Source organism: Dermacentor silvarum, chromosome 10 (assembly GCF_013339745.2).
Source record: "Dermacentor silvarum isolate Dsil-2018 chromosome 10, BIME_Dsil_1.4, whole genome shotgun sequence".
Classification (NCBI taxonomy): domain Eukaryota; kingdom Metazoa; phylum Arthropoda; class Arachnida; order Ixodida; family Ixodidae; genus Dermacentor; species Dermacentor silvarum.
The window spans coordinates 71,575,148-71,592,433 of NC_051163.1; the positions used below are offsets into that span (position 1 = coordinate 71,575,148).

Consider the following 17,286-nt stretch of genomic DNA (forward strand, 5'->3'; position numbering starts at 1 on the left):
AATCAAATTGAGACTTTTGAGTGTTCATTGTTATTAGATAAGTGATTTAAGTCTATGCGGATGCTGCAAAATTTCTCAACATTGGTGAGAGGGATGTGGAAAACAAAACAGAAATGCAGAACATTGTATTCTCTCAGTAAAGTTTTGTTTTGAATGCTATTTCCACTCGTTACGTGGCTGAACCCGCGTGTTCACAGCCTTGTAAATGTTTTTTGTAGCACTAGAAGCGTTGTATGCGAATTTACGTGAATAAACAAGCATGTCATATTTTATTCTGACAGAAAAAAAAAACCTTCGTTGCTTACGTTGTACTTCCACTGTACTGAAACACAAGTATACAAAGTCCAAATTTGCATATATTTGGAAGCAAGGATGCCTAAATTGTCGAATAAAAAACTGACATCATTATAATGAAGCCGAATAAAGTAATAAAAACGGCATGTTCCGCGTGAAAATATGATGAGCGTTAGCATTCTGGGTCACCAATTACTGTTTAATGAAAAAATCTTCTAGTGGCCGTGTATTCTGGTATGCCTCAAAGCCAGTAGACTAGCGTATTTAAATTTACATTCGCGCCAAAATTATTAGCTCGAGTTTCATCACTACATCTGAATGTCATATATATGAGATTCAAATGCGAGATGAAATGGCTGGCCGCGGCGTGTACGGGAGTGTTCACCTATGCATTCGCTATAATGTGTTGCCGCACACTTTAAAGCACGAGCATGGGGATCAACCGATGTGCTTTTCTATAACTTCATCCCTAAATGTAAGCCGGATGATGATGATGATGTATGGTGTTTAATGGCGCACGGGCCAAGTATGGCCAAAGAGCGCCATGCCAGTGTTTGTGAGTTTGCAGTGGAGCAATGAATTCTGAGAACTAGATGAGGCGTGGCTGTAAAGTTGCCTAAAAATAATCGCTGTAAAGTGCGTCAAATATACATGTACTAAAATCATGGCAATGACTAATGAGGTGTACTATGAAATGGAGAATGCATTCAGAAAGAAGGATACTATATTTAAAATATTTAAAATGCAGTAATTGGCAAGAAGCACTACTGCCTAAACAGAGGCCTTGAACCACAAGGGCCTGGAGGCATGTGCTATAAAAAACTACTATCACAGCGGCATCCTCTGGAGAGAGGATGCGCTACGAACTAGTTGGGCTAATAACATGCAGGACGACATCGTTCAAAAATTTGACGACTGCTTTGGCATTAAAAAGCGGTTCTTCACCAAGAAACATAATGGGGTGAAGCGGGACATGATATTGGTGCGCTTGCGGAAAATATTTCTTTCGTTCTGTTTCGGCTTCCCGGCACTCCACGAGGACATGGAGGACGGTCAGCCTCTCACCACATCTACCATAGGTTGGTGGTTCATCCCCAGTAAGCAAAAAATTGTGGGTGCCATATGTATGTCCTATTCTGAGACGACAGAATAGGACATCAGTTCGTCGTGTTTTCGTTATGGGAGGCCAGAAACGTAACTGTGATTTAATGAAGTGAAGCTTATTATTTATTTCAGCATCTCACAAGCGTTGCCAGTGGCTTCGTAGTTTCTTTCGCAGGAATGGCTTCAAATCTGTTTCAGGAACAGCAGTTGTAGGGTTAATAGCCTGAGATGTAACAATGTGGCCATTTGATCTGCTCGAACATTACCCTCGATGCCTCTACGACCCGGCACCCAGCATATAATTACATGCCGGTTTGATATATACGCTCTGCATAGGATGGAATAGAGCTCAGTTAGTACAGGATTTTTGTGTTTGCAGAGTGACATCAGGGCTTTCACGACGCTTAGGGAGTCTGTAAATATGATTGCTTTTAAATGCGAATGCATTTCTTAGTCGGGGCATGTCAGGCGTCTGTCGGTGTCTGCGCGCCGGCAGGTGTTATCTCTCCACTCTCACTCCCTCACCCATAGCAACATCTGCGGGCGCGCGCGCTTATCCTCGCCCCTAGCAACCGGAGCATGTGCTGCGGGCGGAGTAGCGGAGAGTGAGTGGAGAGGAGGAGCGCGCTCTGACGTGTGAGGGCGCTCGCATCGCGGGAACTCGGCGGAGCTCCCGCGTGTATGGAGAGAGTGTAGGAGAGGGTAGGTGCAGTGCTTCGCCGCTGTTTCTCTCGCCGTTCGCTCTCTCTGCTCCCTGCGCCCCACTCTCCCGTTCGCTCGCTCGCGCGTATATATAAATGGAGTGAAGCACGCGCCTCACTATCGACCGTTCGCTGGCTGGGCGCCCCTCAAGGCGATGGCAGAAGTCGGTGAAGGCGAATGTCTGACGGCAACGGTACCCCTAGCAAGAAGTGTAATACAATCCAACCCGAGCATTACACCTCTCGCTGGAGGTGACGTCACTGCAGTAGCTTCAACGTCATCATCAACCGGAGGAGACGAAGCGGAAGACAAGGCTGCGAAGCGAAGAGCGCGTGATGCCGAACGCAAGCGAGCGAAGCGAGCTGCCGATACCGAACTCCATGCAACGTGGACGTGAGAACGAAGAGCGGCGAGTGGTTGGTGGAGTACATGCGGACAAAGTACTCTATGCAGTGTGCCTCCGCCCAGTCCGACAAGTGTCCGACTACCATTCACGGAAGTTGCATTGATCTCGCCTTTACCCGAAACTGTGATGTGCGCATGCTTCTCAAAGACCCTTTGACTGTACACTTTAGCGACCACAAGGCTGTGATTATGGCCGTCAGGTACAATGACAACACAAACAGGTGCTGATGAATGTGTAAATAAATGGTTACGGTACAAATCGTCGTCTCGTCATTAATTTACGCCATTAAAATTACTACGCCGAGTACTCTCGGCGCAAGAAATGCATTCGCATTTCCTAACGATTCCCTTCCGGGAGGAAGGGAATCGTTTTTTTGAAGTTTTTTTGAAGTTTTGAATTTTTTTGAAGTTTTGATTTCCTTATATGGTTCAAGGCCGACAATAGTGCATGGGCCTCAGCCGTAAAGATACTCGTTTCCGGGTGCAGTACACCGGATTGCGAGAAGGATAGGCCGACGGCTGCATATGACACGCCGGTATGTGACCTGGAAGCCTCTGTGTAAAACTCTGCGCATGAGTACTTGGATTGAAGCTCTAGGAAGTGCATTTTAATGTGTGCCTCTGGTGCGTTTTTCGTGACCTCTACAAATGATATATCGCAATCTATGAGTTGCCACTGCCACGGTGGTAACAGTTTTGCTGGATCCATAAGACAATGTTCAAGAACTGGAACACCCATTTCCTCACTGAGGTTCCTCACGCGCAAAGAGAAGGGCTTTCTCGCTGCCGGTCGATTATGGAAGAGTGTGGTAGCGGTCACGTCATTTAAATTTGAATAAGAAGGATGTTCAGTGTTCGCGCGTATGCTCAGAAAATACGTGAAACCGCTATATGAACGCTGCAGATGGAGTGACCACTGATTCGACTCTACATAGAGGCTCTGGATAGGAATTGTTCGGAAAGCACCGGTCGCGAGGCGGATACCCAGATGGTGAACGGGGACTTGGCGTTGCGGAATTATACACTATAGCTGCGTAATCGAGGCGTGAGCGGACAAGACTTTTATAGAGATTAAGCAGACACTTTCGATCACTACCCCAAGTCGTACGCGACAGAAGCTTTAAAAGGTTCATTATCTTCAGGCATTTTGCCCTCAGATACTTAATATGAGGAATAAATGTAAGCTTGGAATCTAAAATAATGCCTGGAAACTTATGCTCGCTGCTCACAGAGAGCGCATCTCCTTTGATTTCTATACTGGGGACAGGCGTTATGCCTCTCTTGTTTGTAAAGAGTACGCAAGTGCTCTTCTGGGCGCTGTAACGTGCCGTAGTTGGAGTGATAAGACTGATTACGACCGATTGTGTCGGGAAAGCACACGGGTTTATTTGTCCTACATCGCAGCCATCTTGGAAGCTCCCCTGCTCTCTACCAGGGTTGCCTTCCTACATTACAAAAGGTGCTATGCATGGACACTACGTCATCCCCTCAGGGAAGGAAAATTCAGTTTTGTTCAAACACATACTAGAAAAAGAAAAATGCACTTTTGTTCACACATAGTCTTTCAGGTGCTCAGGTCGTTGCCTTGTTCGTTGGGGGTACCGCTGTGAGGCGGTCTTGGTAGTTGCTGGTGGAGCTTCACCAGGAGTAGCTGTGCGGTGGCTTGGAGGGTCACAGTTACTTGGCACAGCTGCATCGTCCAGACCTGGCATGTCGGGCTGGTCCTGGTGTCGTTCCATTTGAACTGTGCTCGCATCTTTGAAGAAGCTAGAGTTGCGACAAATCGACACTCCATCTCTGGACGCTGTGATTTTGGAGCCAGTGACTTTGGTGATTGTGTATGGGTGGGGGTCATAGTAAGACGAGAACTTGCTTGACCTGTCTTGTTTGCAGAGGACTTGTCGTCCAACATGCAGCTGGTTGTGACTGGTGTGTCTCCGAGAATCAACGTACTGCTTGTTGTATGCTTTTCTTTGGGTGTCATTCTGTCTCGCCTCAGAGTGAGCTGAGTTCTGAGTATCAGCAACAAGTGTCGGTAGAAGATTCCTCATGGGTCTCCCAAATAGAAGTTCAAACGGAGACTTTTCTGTGGAACCATGGGGTGTGGACCTGTAAACCAGGAGGAATAACTGAAGCTCATTGGTCCAATCCAAGTGGCTGACACGACTTGCGAGTATCGACTTCTTGAGGGCGCGCATGAATCTTTCGGCTTCCCCGTTAGCCTCTGGCCACCGTGGAGTGATGCGGTGATGCTTGAATCCAAGCTCGCTAGCAAACTCTGCAAAACCCTCACTCTGAAAGGGTGGGCCATTGTCTGACTTTACAATTTCCGGACAGCCGAACTGAGCGAATATAGTGCGCAGTTGCTTGATGACTGTAGGTGCTGCAAGAGTGTGTAAGATGCTAACGACTGGGTACTTGGAGAAATCATCCACAACTACCATGGCATACTTGCCATCAGGGAAAGGGCCAGCAAAATCTAGCGACAGTTCTGTCCACGGGCCTTGAGGAAGCTACTGAATTGGCAAAGGGTCTCGATGGTGTACCGGTGTGTTAGTTTGGCATGCCAGGCAGCTCTTAACTGTCTGGTCTACTAGAGAGTCTATCCCTGGGAACCACACCTTCTCACGCAACAGCTGTTTTGTCGTGACAATGCCTTGGTGGCCTCGATGTGCAAGGTGCACCGTCTTTGTGTGAAGTTGTGCTGGCAGTACTATCCGCGTGCCTCTTAACACAAGGCCTTCTTTGGAGACTGACAGTTCTGTCGCAACGCGAGAGAAAGGCTGTAGAGTTGTGCTCTTCCAATGTTTGCCTTTCAGGGGTTGCTTTAGGGCTTGCTTGAGCGAGTTGATCACCGGGTCAGCTAACGTCGCCTCGGTTACCTCCTTTATGGTCATGGCACGAGGTAGGCTGTGAGACACGATGAAGTTCACATACTGCTCAGCGACAGACTCCATGCGCCGAAATGGTTCTGTGGAGCTTACTGGGTGGCGGGACAAGTAGTCAGATGGGTTGCTTGGACCACTAGTGTGTTGCACTTCAAAGGTGTATTGTTTAATTCGAAGTGCTAAACGCTCTAGCCGTGCTGAAGGCAGGGAGCGGGGGTTGCTGAGAACACTGACCAACGGCTTGTGGTCCGTTAGTAGGTGGAATGCTGTCCCATACAGGTAGATGTCAAAGTGTTCAATTCCCCACACTACAGCCAGCATTTCCCTTTGAATTTGAGAGGAGCGTGCCTCCACAGGAGAAAGGGCACGACTCCCATATGCTTCCACCCTGGTTTCGCTTCCGGATGTCTGCGTGAGAATAGCACCTAGGCCATGAGGAGCAGCATCTACAATGAGTGTGATGTCCTTTCCTGGGTCAAAGTAGGCAAGAGCTGTGGCCTTGGAAAGCTTTCTCTTCAGTTCGTCCAGGGCATCTTGCGGTATGTCTGTCCAACACCAGTCCTCTCCTTTGGCTGTGAGTTTCCTGAGTGGTTGGGTGAGGTGGGCCAGATTCGGTATGAACCGACCACAGTAGTTAACAAGACCAAGGAGAGATTTCACTTCACTGGCACTGGTGGGTGGTGAGGCACCGATTACTGCAGACACCTTAGTGGGGTCTGGTTGTACACCTTTGGTTGAGAACACATGCCCGAAAAAGGTAAGTTCCTGTTGGTAGAATTTGCATTTCTTGACGTTCAATGTGAGGCCACTTGCAAGTAGACATTCCAGTGTCGCCTTCAAAGCTTCATCATGCTCTTTCTCAGTGTTTCCATACACCAATATGTCATCGCATACGTTGAACACATAGGGGATGTTGGTTAGAACCTGACTGATGGTGTCCTGGAACACTTCGGCTGCTGAGCTGATTCCGAAGTTGAGTCTCTTGTATCGGAAGAGTCCAGCATGTGTAGAGAATGTGGTGATCACACGAGATGATGCATCAAGTTGTAATTGGTGGTATCTTTTTTTCAGATCAAGTTTAGAGAATAAGATGGATCCATTCAAAGCAACAAGGATGTCGTACGCTGTCGGTGTGACATGTCTCTCACGCTGGATGGCTTGGTTAGCACAGCGCAAGTCGACACACATTCGAATAGGCTCGGGGTCATGTGGTTTCGGTACTGTCACGATTGGAGATACCCAAGGGGTTGGTCCTTCAGTCTTTTGAATTATGCCGAGCGACTGTAGCCTTTCAAGCTCTTCTTCCAGTGGCTTTCGCATGGAGAAGGGGATGCGTCTGTGAGGTTGTGCTACTGGTTGAACAAGGGGGTCAACATGGAGGTTTACTTGGAAGTCCTTTAGACAGCCCACTCCCTTGAAAAGGTCTGGATAGGCCACTCTCGGATCCAGTCTGTTTGGCACCTCTCCCACACTGTACGTGATCTGGACTAGTCCTAGACGGGAAGCTGCAGAGAAACTAAGTAGTGGGGTACAGTCTCCGGACACAACATAGTTTCATGGCTGCTGCTGTTCTTGTAGGTGATGAGAACATCAAACTTTCTGAGTAGCGGTAAAGGAGAATTTGCGCCATAAGCAAATACTTTCTTGGACGTCTTGGACAGCGTTTCCGTGCTCAAACGCTTTTTCAAGCTATTCGAACCGATGACAGACACGGAAGCACCAGTGTCAATGGTAAAACGGACGGTCTCACCATCGAGTTTGAGATCCACCTGGGGAGAGGCCGTGATTGCGCGACAGTGAGAGGAAGTCATGAAAACGTGTTCATCACTATCAGGGCTGCTTTCCCGCACGACTGCATGCACGGTTTTGCGTGTTGAACGACACACACTAGCAAAGTGTCCAGTTTTGCGACAAGCATTACACTGTTTGCCAAGAGCGGGGCAACTGCAGCGTCCCTCACTATGAGGCCATGATTTTCCACAGTTGTAGCATGTTGCGTCTGTCCTTTGATGGCGCGGAGGTTCGCGAGGCCGTGATGGCGCTTTCCCGTGGTACTTCGGTTGACGAGGTCGCGAGGTGCGCTTGGAGTTCACAGCAAGTGCAGACGCTGACGCTGAGTTTTCTTTGTACTGCTGATGTTCTTGCTCGATCACGGAAATGTTGTGCTCGACCTCTTCAAACAACCTGCCTTGTTTGAGAATTCCTTGCAAGTCGAGGTCATGCTGCATGGCATACCAGCGTAGACTTGTTGACACTGTAGACAGGAGGATTTGATTCTTGATTTCGGTGTCGGCATCGGCGAAAGCACAGTGCTTAACTAGCTGTCGTAGTCTGGCGTAGAACGCGTCGAGTAATTCGTTTTCCATTTGCTTGGCTTGACGGAAGCGGTAAATCTCGAAGGTAGTGTTCACTCGGGGTGCAAAATAGCCATCGAGCTTCTTGCGCGCTGCGGTGTAGAGAGGCGTTGCATTGCTGGAGCCATCGGTGCTTGAAACGGTAGACGCAGTTGCGGCTGCGGGAGAATCAGGCAGCGAACAGTAAATGTCATAAACTTCTTCACCCACACAGTGTAGTAGTAGGGCCGTCTTCCGGGCGTCGGCTGTGATGCCGCAGGCTACGATGAAGTTTTCGAAGCGTTTCACCCACTTCAACCATTCGGTGCCGACGTTATTGGCGTCAGTGGCACGCGCGTCGAAGAAAGGAAACGAGGGAAGCATGCTGTGCGCCATACCGCAAAGTAGAAGTTCGGTCGATGTGTGCTGATAACTTCGTTCCGTTTAAAATAGTTGTTAGGCAGCCTTCACATAGTTCAGACGCATCCTCGTCGCCATTGTAACGTGCCGTAGGTGGGGTAATAAGACTGATTACGACCTATTGTGTCGGGAAAGCACACGGGTTTATTTGTGCTACATCGCAGCCATCTTGGAAGCTCCCCTGCTCTCTACCAGGGTTGCCTTCCTACATTACAAAAGGTGCTATGCATGGACTCTACATGCGCTTACTTTAAAACCGCCCTCATCTGCCCATTTGGACAATCTGTTTCTTCCGAGCTGCACTTGTCGTTCGCAGATGGCAATATTGCATGACTTGAAGGCTATCTGCTCATCGTCGATATAAACAGAATAAAACATAGTGCCTGGGATGACTGTGTGCAGGGAACTCATTTTTACAATAAATAGTGTGCAACTAAGCACGCCCCCTTGTGGCACACCGGTCTCTTGGGTGAATGACTTAGAAAAAGCGTTACCCACTCTTACGCGGAATGTGCGATTAGATAGCTAACTTTCGATTGTGTTTAACATGTTGCCACGGACACCCATCGCAGAGAGATCTCGGAGAATGCCGTAGCGCCATGTCGTGTCATAATCTTTTTCTAGGTCGAGGAACACTGAAAGACACAACTGCTTATGTATAAAAGCGTCTCTAATATAAGACTCAATGCGAACAAGGTGGTATGTTATGGACATACCTTCCCTGAAACCACATTGGAAGGGGTCTAGTAATTTGTTATTTTCCAGGAAACAGATTAGGCGCCTGTTGATCATTTTTTCAAATAGTTTGCACAGAGAGCTTGTTAGCGCTATTGGCCTCTAGTGGCTGGCTAGGGATGTGTCTTTGCCTTGTTTAAGCACGGGGATGACTATGGCCTCCTTCCACGAGGGCGGCATATACCCAGCCGACCACTTGGCATTGAAAAGAGACAGGAGTGTTTTCAGCGCTTGAGGATGCATGTGCTTAATCATTTCATACCTGACACGATCCCCGCCTGGCGCCGAGTTGTTGCAGCAAGTAAGAGAACCTTTAAGTTCAACTAGGCTGAATGGGCAGCTGTAATCTTCATTTTGTGAACATTTTCGATCAAGGGGCTTTCTCTCTGCGTGTTCTTTGAACCTGAGAAATGTTTGTACGTAATGGCACGGACTGGATACATGTTCAAAGTGTTCGCCCAGACAACCTGCCTGGTCTTCCAGGCTCTCACCTTGGGTACTGACTAAGGGTAATGGGTGTACCTCCCGGCCTTTCATTTTATTAACTCGATTCCACACTTTTGTCTCATCCGTGTAAGAATTTATACCAGAGATGTACTTCTCCCAACTCTCTCTTTCAGCACGTCGGCGTGTCCTTCTACCCTGGGATTTTATTTGCTTGAAACTAATCAAGTTTTCGGCAGTTGGAGAGTCGCGAAGTAGTCCCCAAGCTTTGTTTTGATTTTTTCCGTGCTTGTTTACATTCTTCATTCTACCACGGGATGCGACGTTTATTCGTAAGTCCGTTAGTTGGACGGATGCATTTCGTGGCAGCGTCAATTATAAAGCCTGTTATATACGTCACAGCGTCTTCTATATTAAAGGAGGCAATATCGTCCGTGCTTAAATATGTAAGTTCTCGGAAACGTTCCCAGTTAGCTGTCTCCACCTTCCATAGGGGAATGTGCGAGGAGCATCCATCTTGTTTTGTTAAGTTTAATATAATTGGGAAGTGGTCGCTCCCAAACCGGGTTCTTGATAACGGGCCACTCCAGGTACGGCATTAGTGTACTCGACGTGATACTTAAATCTATGGAGGAGTATGTATTATGCGCCACGCTGTAGTACGTTGGCTCTTTCTTATTGAGTATACATGCTCCTGAGGAAAAGAGAAAGTTTTCGATTAGGCGACCTCTCGGATCGCAACGAGAGTCTCCCCACAGTGTGTTGTGTGCGTTCAAATCTCCGACAACTATGTATGGAGCCGGAAGTTCATCTATGTAGTTTTGAAATTCAGTTTTATTAAGGTGATAACTGGGAGGGTGTATATAGAGCTGATAGTGACTAGCTTGTCAAACAGCACCCCTTGGACAGCAACTGCCTCTAGGGGCGTACGAAGCTTTATTTCCCGGCAGGCAACACCCCTGTCTACTATGATAGCTACTCCACCGGATGACGCGACAGTGTCCTCGCGGTCTTTGCGAAAAATAGCATATTGTCTAAGGAAATTTGTTTGTGTATGTTTGAGGTGTGTTTCTTGAACACACAGCACCCTGGGACTGAACTTGCGGAGGAGGTCTTTCACGTGGTCAAGATTTTGAAGGAGACCTCTGACGTTCCAATGAATTATTTGAGTGCCCATATTAAAAATAGTTTTGTGCTGTGTGTTTAAGGAAAGAAAGTTAGCTTACAGAACCCTTTAGAGGCCCTGTAATGTGGGGTTTCCCCTTTTTGGAGCGGTCGAGAGATTCTCGCCGCTCATTAGGCGCTGGCTGCGCCGTCTGGCTAGAAGATGTGTCCATCGGCTCTTGCGGCGCGCTAGACACCCGCTCTCGAGAGCGGTTGGTTCGCGTTGAAGGCCTCGTCTCAAGATACGAGACCCTTGAGGCCACCAGCCCGGAGGTCGATGGCCCCTTCTTGTGAGATGGCGGAGCAGCACTAGCTGCAGCCGCCGAGGGGGCAGATGGCGTCACCGCTGGCTCACTACGCATGTGCCAGACAGCCGCCGAAAGCCGTTGTGGCGCAGCCCCCTGACGCACCACTTCGGCAAAGCTGGTTTTTGGCAGGTAGGACAACTGCCGACGTGCCTCTTTGAAGGAAATGTTTTGTTTTACTTTAATTGTGACAATTTCGTTTTTTTTCAGGATGGACCGGACCGCGAGTATGCGGCGTGTTCACCATCACAGTTTACACAGTGGAGAGAGTTTTCACAAGATTCAAAAGTGTGTTCGTGTGCACTGCATTTCCCACAAGTTTGCCAACCTCGGCAGTTCTGTGAGCTGTGCCCAAATCGCTGGCACTTAAAACATCTCAGAGGATTTGGCACGTATGGCCTTACACGAAGTTTGATGTACCCGGCCTCGATGGACTCGGGCAGAACACTTGAATTGAAAGTGAGTATCAGGTGCTTAGTTTGGATTTATTTTCCGTCACGCCTCATTTTAATTCGCTTAATGTTGATAACATTCTGTTCACTGAAGCCCTCCAAGAGTTCAGCTTCAGTCAGTTCCAACAAATCGTCGTCTCAGACAACGCCGCGGGTGGTGTTCATGGTGCGGTGTTGAGTTACAGTTACTTGGATGTCCCCAAAGGACACTAGATTAGGCAGCTTGTCATATTGTTTCTGATCATGGAGCTCCAAGAGGAGATTACCACTGGCCATCCTCGATGCCTTATAACCTGGCCCAAGAGCCTCAGTTAGGGATTTAGAGACTTGAAAAGGAGAGATTGTTCGTACTTGTTTTCCTGCTTTTTTGGAGTGAATTACATGGAATCGTGGTAAGTTTTGTCTTTGTTGTCCAAAGAACTGGAACACGTCTTCGGTGCGCCCTCGTTTCAGACGGCGATCAGGGAGTGATGGGAAGGAACTAGCCATAAGGATATATGGATTTTTCGGCAGCAACGCCAGCCACCCACCACGGAGCCCAACAAGGCGACGCTGCAGGGCCTGTAAACACAGGTCCTGCAGACGCCAGCCGTACGTCACCACTATAACCGAATATGAAATAACCTAGGTTGGCTACTCACACAGGCTTAACCCTCGCTGCCAAGAAGATCGGAAGTAATATAGAAGAGAGTAGAAGACAGGAAAGATGAAAAGGCGAGAGAAAAACGAAGATTGGAGAGAGAGACAGGAAAAGGCAACTACCGATTTCCCCCGGGTGGGTCAGTCCGGGGGTTCCGTCTACGTGAAGCCGAGGTCAAAGGGGTGTGTTGCCTCCGCCGAGGGGCCTTAAATGTCCAAACACTCAGCGTTGGCTCAACCTCCAGGATCCCCTTTTCCCCGGACACGGCTAAACAGCGCAAGGGTAGACGCGGGAGGGTCCAACCCTCGTGTGCTTGGGTACGTGGTGGCGCAGCTCACCAAACGCCTGCTGACGCAGACGCCCCTGCGGGGAAATGTAAGCCAGAGTTCTGCCACTCCCGGTGGTTGTGGCCAGCCTGATCCCTCCCTATTTTCCTAACTGTCCGTTGTATGGTTTGTTCTCATACCAAATATTCTCATAATATTATGTGCGTGTTCGACTAGCAATGAAATGTTTATTTCTCTCACGGTTATTACAGTATAATGTAACCAGCAAGAAGGGATCCATGGGCAAAAACCTGCTTTGATGCAGCTTGAAGACCGCCCGGCGGCCGTTGATCACATGACAGTATCTTCACAATAATCGAGAACTCGACCTAGCTTCGTATAGGCAAAAGGGCTAACGGGTCGAACAGAACCGGGCTGGCCAACGCATTGTACTTTCGGGCTCGGGCCAGGCCCGGACCTGAAAGACCGGCCCGTGCAGTGCTGTACTTCAGATAGTCTGATGAGCAGATTCCCAAACATAGATAACTATGTGTACATAGTTATCTATGTTTAGGGGCATGCTATCAGTGACACACCATTGTTATACGTGCTTCAAGTCGGCCGCCAATAAAAACACTGCCTTATTAGATGCCCTTGCACACAGTACACAATCATCCAGAAAAATGGTATCTGTGTTTCGATAGCATCACACATATTGTTAATAAAAACAAAACAAAAAATTGGGCATAGGCATTTAAAAGTGCTTACGTGCGCGTAGGCGTAAGCGATATAGTCCCTTTGGTGAAATTTTTTTTCCACGGGTTCCGTGTCCGCGCAAGCTCTCCCCTGCTAGGGAGCCTACATGCAAGCACTCTTTTAGGAGGTGACAACTCCAAAATTTTGAGCGCTATTTACCGCCAAATTTGGTGAGTAGCCATTTTGATTCCCAATTTCGCTAGTAGTCGCGGCGAATTCCTGCATTCTTTTTGTCACGCTCTGATGTACCCATTTTGGCACGCGATCTAATAAATTTCTTTAATTTAGATTTGCACCAATGCGCACACGAAACCTGCATACATCTTTAATATACTAGTTGCCTTTTCCTTTTGTTTGAACACATCAAACTTTTTTTTCCATAGGATACAAAGCAACAAGTTATAAGGCACGGTGGCGTGCTCGTGGTAGTATTTTCTCACACCAAGAATGTTAACTGCATTAAACATTTTCCTTGCCTTCCACCTGTACACACTATATAAAGGGTGCTTTTCGAAGTGTGCTGTAATAAAAACTGTGCTTACAAGCCTCTTTAACTAAAACGTAGACGTGTCATGCACTGCTCTCAGACACGCTATGGTTCTCGGGCTGCTGAGGCCAAAGTTTATTTTAAATGTTGAATTAGTTTCACGGCACCAACGGATGCGGGAAACGTGGTCTGTCGGCTGGTCTTTTCGCCATTTTGATTCCCACACGCTATATTTGGCGGAAAATTTTACCCGCCAATTTAGCTGGCGGCGGCAAGTACCCTTACAAAGGTTGTCACCACCCTAAAACAGCGCTTGCATGTAGGCTCCCTATCCCCTGAGTTCTAACGGCGCCTCGGTGAGGCGAAATGAAAACGAGCCAAGCGTCTGAAGGCACTCGCTTGCCTTCAATTCATAACTGGAAGGAGCGCTCCGCGGCGTTCGATTGGACATTAATACATTTGACTTAATTTAGTTATTTTGTACACTCTTGACGTGACGCCACCCCCTACCCTTTCGCTGCGCCGTCATGTGCCTAACGACGCACGCACTAGGCCACACGTTTAGTCAGCCAGATGGCTTCGACGTGACGTGCGCAATGACGCGCGCACTAGGCCAATACCACCTAGATTAGTTATCTAGGTGATGTTGACTAGGCGCACCTTTAGTGAATCACAACCGTGGAGAACAAAGATACTTGTAGTTTTGCTCGTGCAGGATGTGCTTAACGAGATTTTAGGCCATTTCTAGGCCATGAGTATGAGATGTGTTGGCTGGTCTTGCACGTTTTCCGCTGATAGTATTTCTCTCGCATATACATGATGCAATAAATACCATGTAAGGAAAAAAAAACGCTATGGCGTCAGGGGAGCGCGCTCGACTCGCGACGCGAAGGCTCGGGTTCGATTCCCACTCAGGTCAAAACTTATGTATATTTATTTTTAAAGGGATTAATTTACCTTGTTTCCAGGAACCTCCCTGCTAAATTTGTCGTCAATTCGAGCATTTTTGACGCGTTTTTTACTCCTTGCCGTCCGCCTTTTTTGGTACCGTCTTTCGGTCACGCTGCCGACTACAACGTCGGATTTTTGCGAAATGGGGCATATAATGTTTTCGCATTAAAAAAAGAAAAAGAATCGCCCCCCCCCCCACGGAGCCTTGCGGCACACCAGACGTAGCAGCAACATCATCTGAGCTACTCCCATTCAAAACAGCTCCTCGACGTACTTACTTTACATGTTAGAGCCTGTATATTCTAAAGTATTTACGTGTTCATAATACCGCTAATCTTACCTGGTCAACCTATTACCGCTAATATCTCCTAGTATATCGACATTAGTAGCAATGCGGATCAAACGTTGGGATATTTGCTCCGGTACACTTATAGTGCCACCATCCTCTGTCAAGTAATTACTACAATAGAAAACACTAATAGGAACACAATTTGAGTATGCATACCATGTGTGAAATTCCATTATACTTATTACCTCATTAGAACTAAAAAAACTCTACTCGTTTTATATGTTCGACTTATGATCGAATAGCTAATCTAACCTAAAATAAAACTAAACTTTAATTTGTAACCCTTAACCTGATACAGTCGAACCCTGATATATCGAAACTGAAGGGGGATCACGAAAAGTTCGATATATAGGTAATTCGAGATATAAAATAACATACCCTGGGGCAAACAGTGGCTCACCGATTGGTGCGTCCGAGAGCCGCTAACTTACTGCATGCAACTCGGGGAAAAAAGCAAGCACATTTTATTTACCCGCAAAAAAAAATTGCTGGGTCACTTTCAACTTCATCGAAAAGTCCAAGCTGATTCTCTTCTTTAGACTTGTAGCTGCCATCGCTTGCGGAAAATAAACTCGTGAATAAGGCAGTCAACCCACACGACGACGCCTCGAAAATCGGTATGAAGGAATGTTGATGTTCGAGGTAGTATGCGGGCTAGCCGAACAGCTCGACGGGGCTCAACTGACTGCGCATTCTCTTCTCCATCCAGGTGCCAGAATACCTCAAAGGGCACAAAAAACTGCTCCATGAGGTGTTCTGCGTGGCGCCGCGTTCGATATATGGAATGTTATGGTGAACGGGCGTTTTATATACGCCTGCACCAGCCCGATACATTTGCATAGAATTTTCAAGGGGATTTCACAGCTGTTCGATATACCGAATAATTATAAGTTGGTTTGATATATCCGGGTACGACTGTATCCTCGTCACAACATATATCATATCGCATTGATAATCTGTACAAAATACGTGTCAGATTTAATCACATTAACTTGCCCAACCTCTTTCTGGCCTCGCACAGCCCTTGAATGGAATCGTCTCCCCAAAGAATTCCTAAAGAGTACTAATAAACGCAAGTTCCATGCAACATCAACTAGCGTACCTTGTGTAATCTGAATTTGTTAATTACTTACTATATTCCTTTTTAATTCCTTGTACTATCAGGTAATATGGTATAATTGTAAAACTTTCTTCCTGGTGCGTACTGAAGTTTTTTTCCACCTACCACCAGTTAAAATTATATGATTAGAAAGGTACTGTTTAATCATTGCATAATTTGTTTAGCCTGCTCAACCCAATCCCTTCCGTAATGCCTCCGAGCGCTGACGGCGCAAGGAAATAAATTATTAAACTATAAAAAGTATTTCCTGGATGAGGGTCGGTCACCTCCGGCAATGTTTCATCATCATCATGATTATCAGCCTATGTTTATGTCCATGGTAGGACGAAGGCCTCTCCCAGCTGTCTTCAAAGACCCCTGTCCGGCTACCTATAAAATATGTGCATTATTTAAAGCTACATTGTTTTACACTACATGGATAAACTCAGTTTTTCTTCTAAAATAACTAATCAGTTGTCGCTCTTAGCTGCTTATTTTGTCTGTGCATGAAAGTCTCTCATCGTCTTTGCTCAAATGACAACCGAATAAACGATCTCTTGAAACTTATATCGCAATGTTTAATAAGTTGCTATGTATTTTTGGACACACGGCATTTCCCCTACATGTGGAGAAGCCTGTTTAACTTTTAAATGATTCACAATTCGACTTAGTGATGTTTCGAACATATGTTTGATATAGAGAAATATGCATGACCAATAGGAACACATGTTGGAGGACAAAATCCTTATGAAAATTTGCTAAATAAAGTGTGTTTACCATCTGAACAGGATATTTCTACCCTGGAACAGATAGGAAATTGAAGTGAATCACATGCATCAAAGATTGCATTGCGAGTATTAATAAGTACAGTTAAAGTTTTCTTTCTTGCAATTTATTCTCAGCTTGAACGGCTCACCCTTACTGAAACGGGACGCTTTATTCTACCTACGCTTGGCTTTACTTACCATCAGCAACAGGGCCCCAGACAATCGATCCCGACTGTCATCCGTAGCTGGATTCACACAGACCCTATTCTTAGAAATATGCACCCTGAATATAACAGGGCCCGGCGCCAAGCTCGGGCCGGAGCAATCATAAAAGCCCTTGCTCATGTACCTGGCGTTACATTTGTTGATGCAGCCCAATATTCCCATGGCACACGATTTATGGCTGTCGCCACACGCGATGGAGTCCTACACCACGCCTCGAGCGTCACTACCCCCACTGCCGAAATGGCTGAAGAAGTGGCCATCGCCCTGGCCACTCTAGATCCCACCTGTCACACCATCGTGTGTGACTCTCGCTCAGCCGTCACTAACTTCAGCAAAGGCCGTATTTCTCCTCAAGCTCTTCGTATCCTCTGCCAGGCACCACACTCTAAAGAAAGTATGATCTCCCTGACATGGATCCCGGCCCACGCGGGCACTGTCCACCCACAGCTCCCCAACCTCAAGGAGGTCACCCACTCCATTGCGCGAGGACTTGTCAACCG

The 17,286-nt window shown here is 47.2% G+C and overlaps 1 protein-coding gene across 1 annotated transcript; it reads right to left on the reverse strand.

Moving 5' to 3' along the window:
- Positions 1-4,055: 4,055 nt before the first annotated feature.
- Positions 4,056-4,949, reverse strand: LOC125941041 (uncharacterized protein K02A2.6-like). The gene has a single exon (XM_049657953.1). It carries the CDS (start codon positions 4,947-4,949, stop codon positions 4,056-4,058), a length of 894 nt encoding a protein of 297 aa, XP_049513910.1.
- Positions 4,950-17,286: the final 12,337 nt, after the last annotated feature.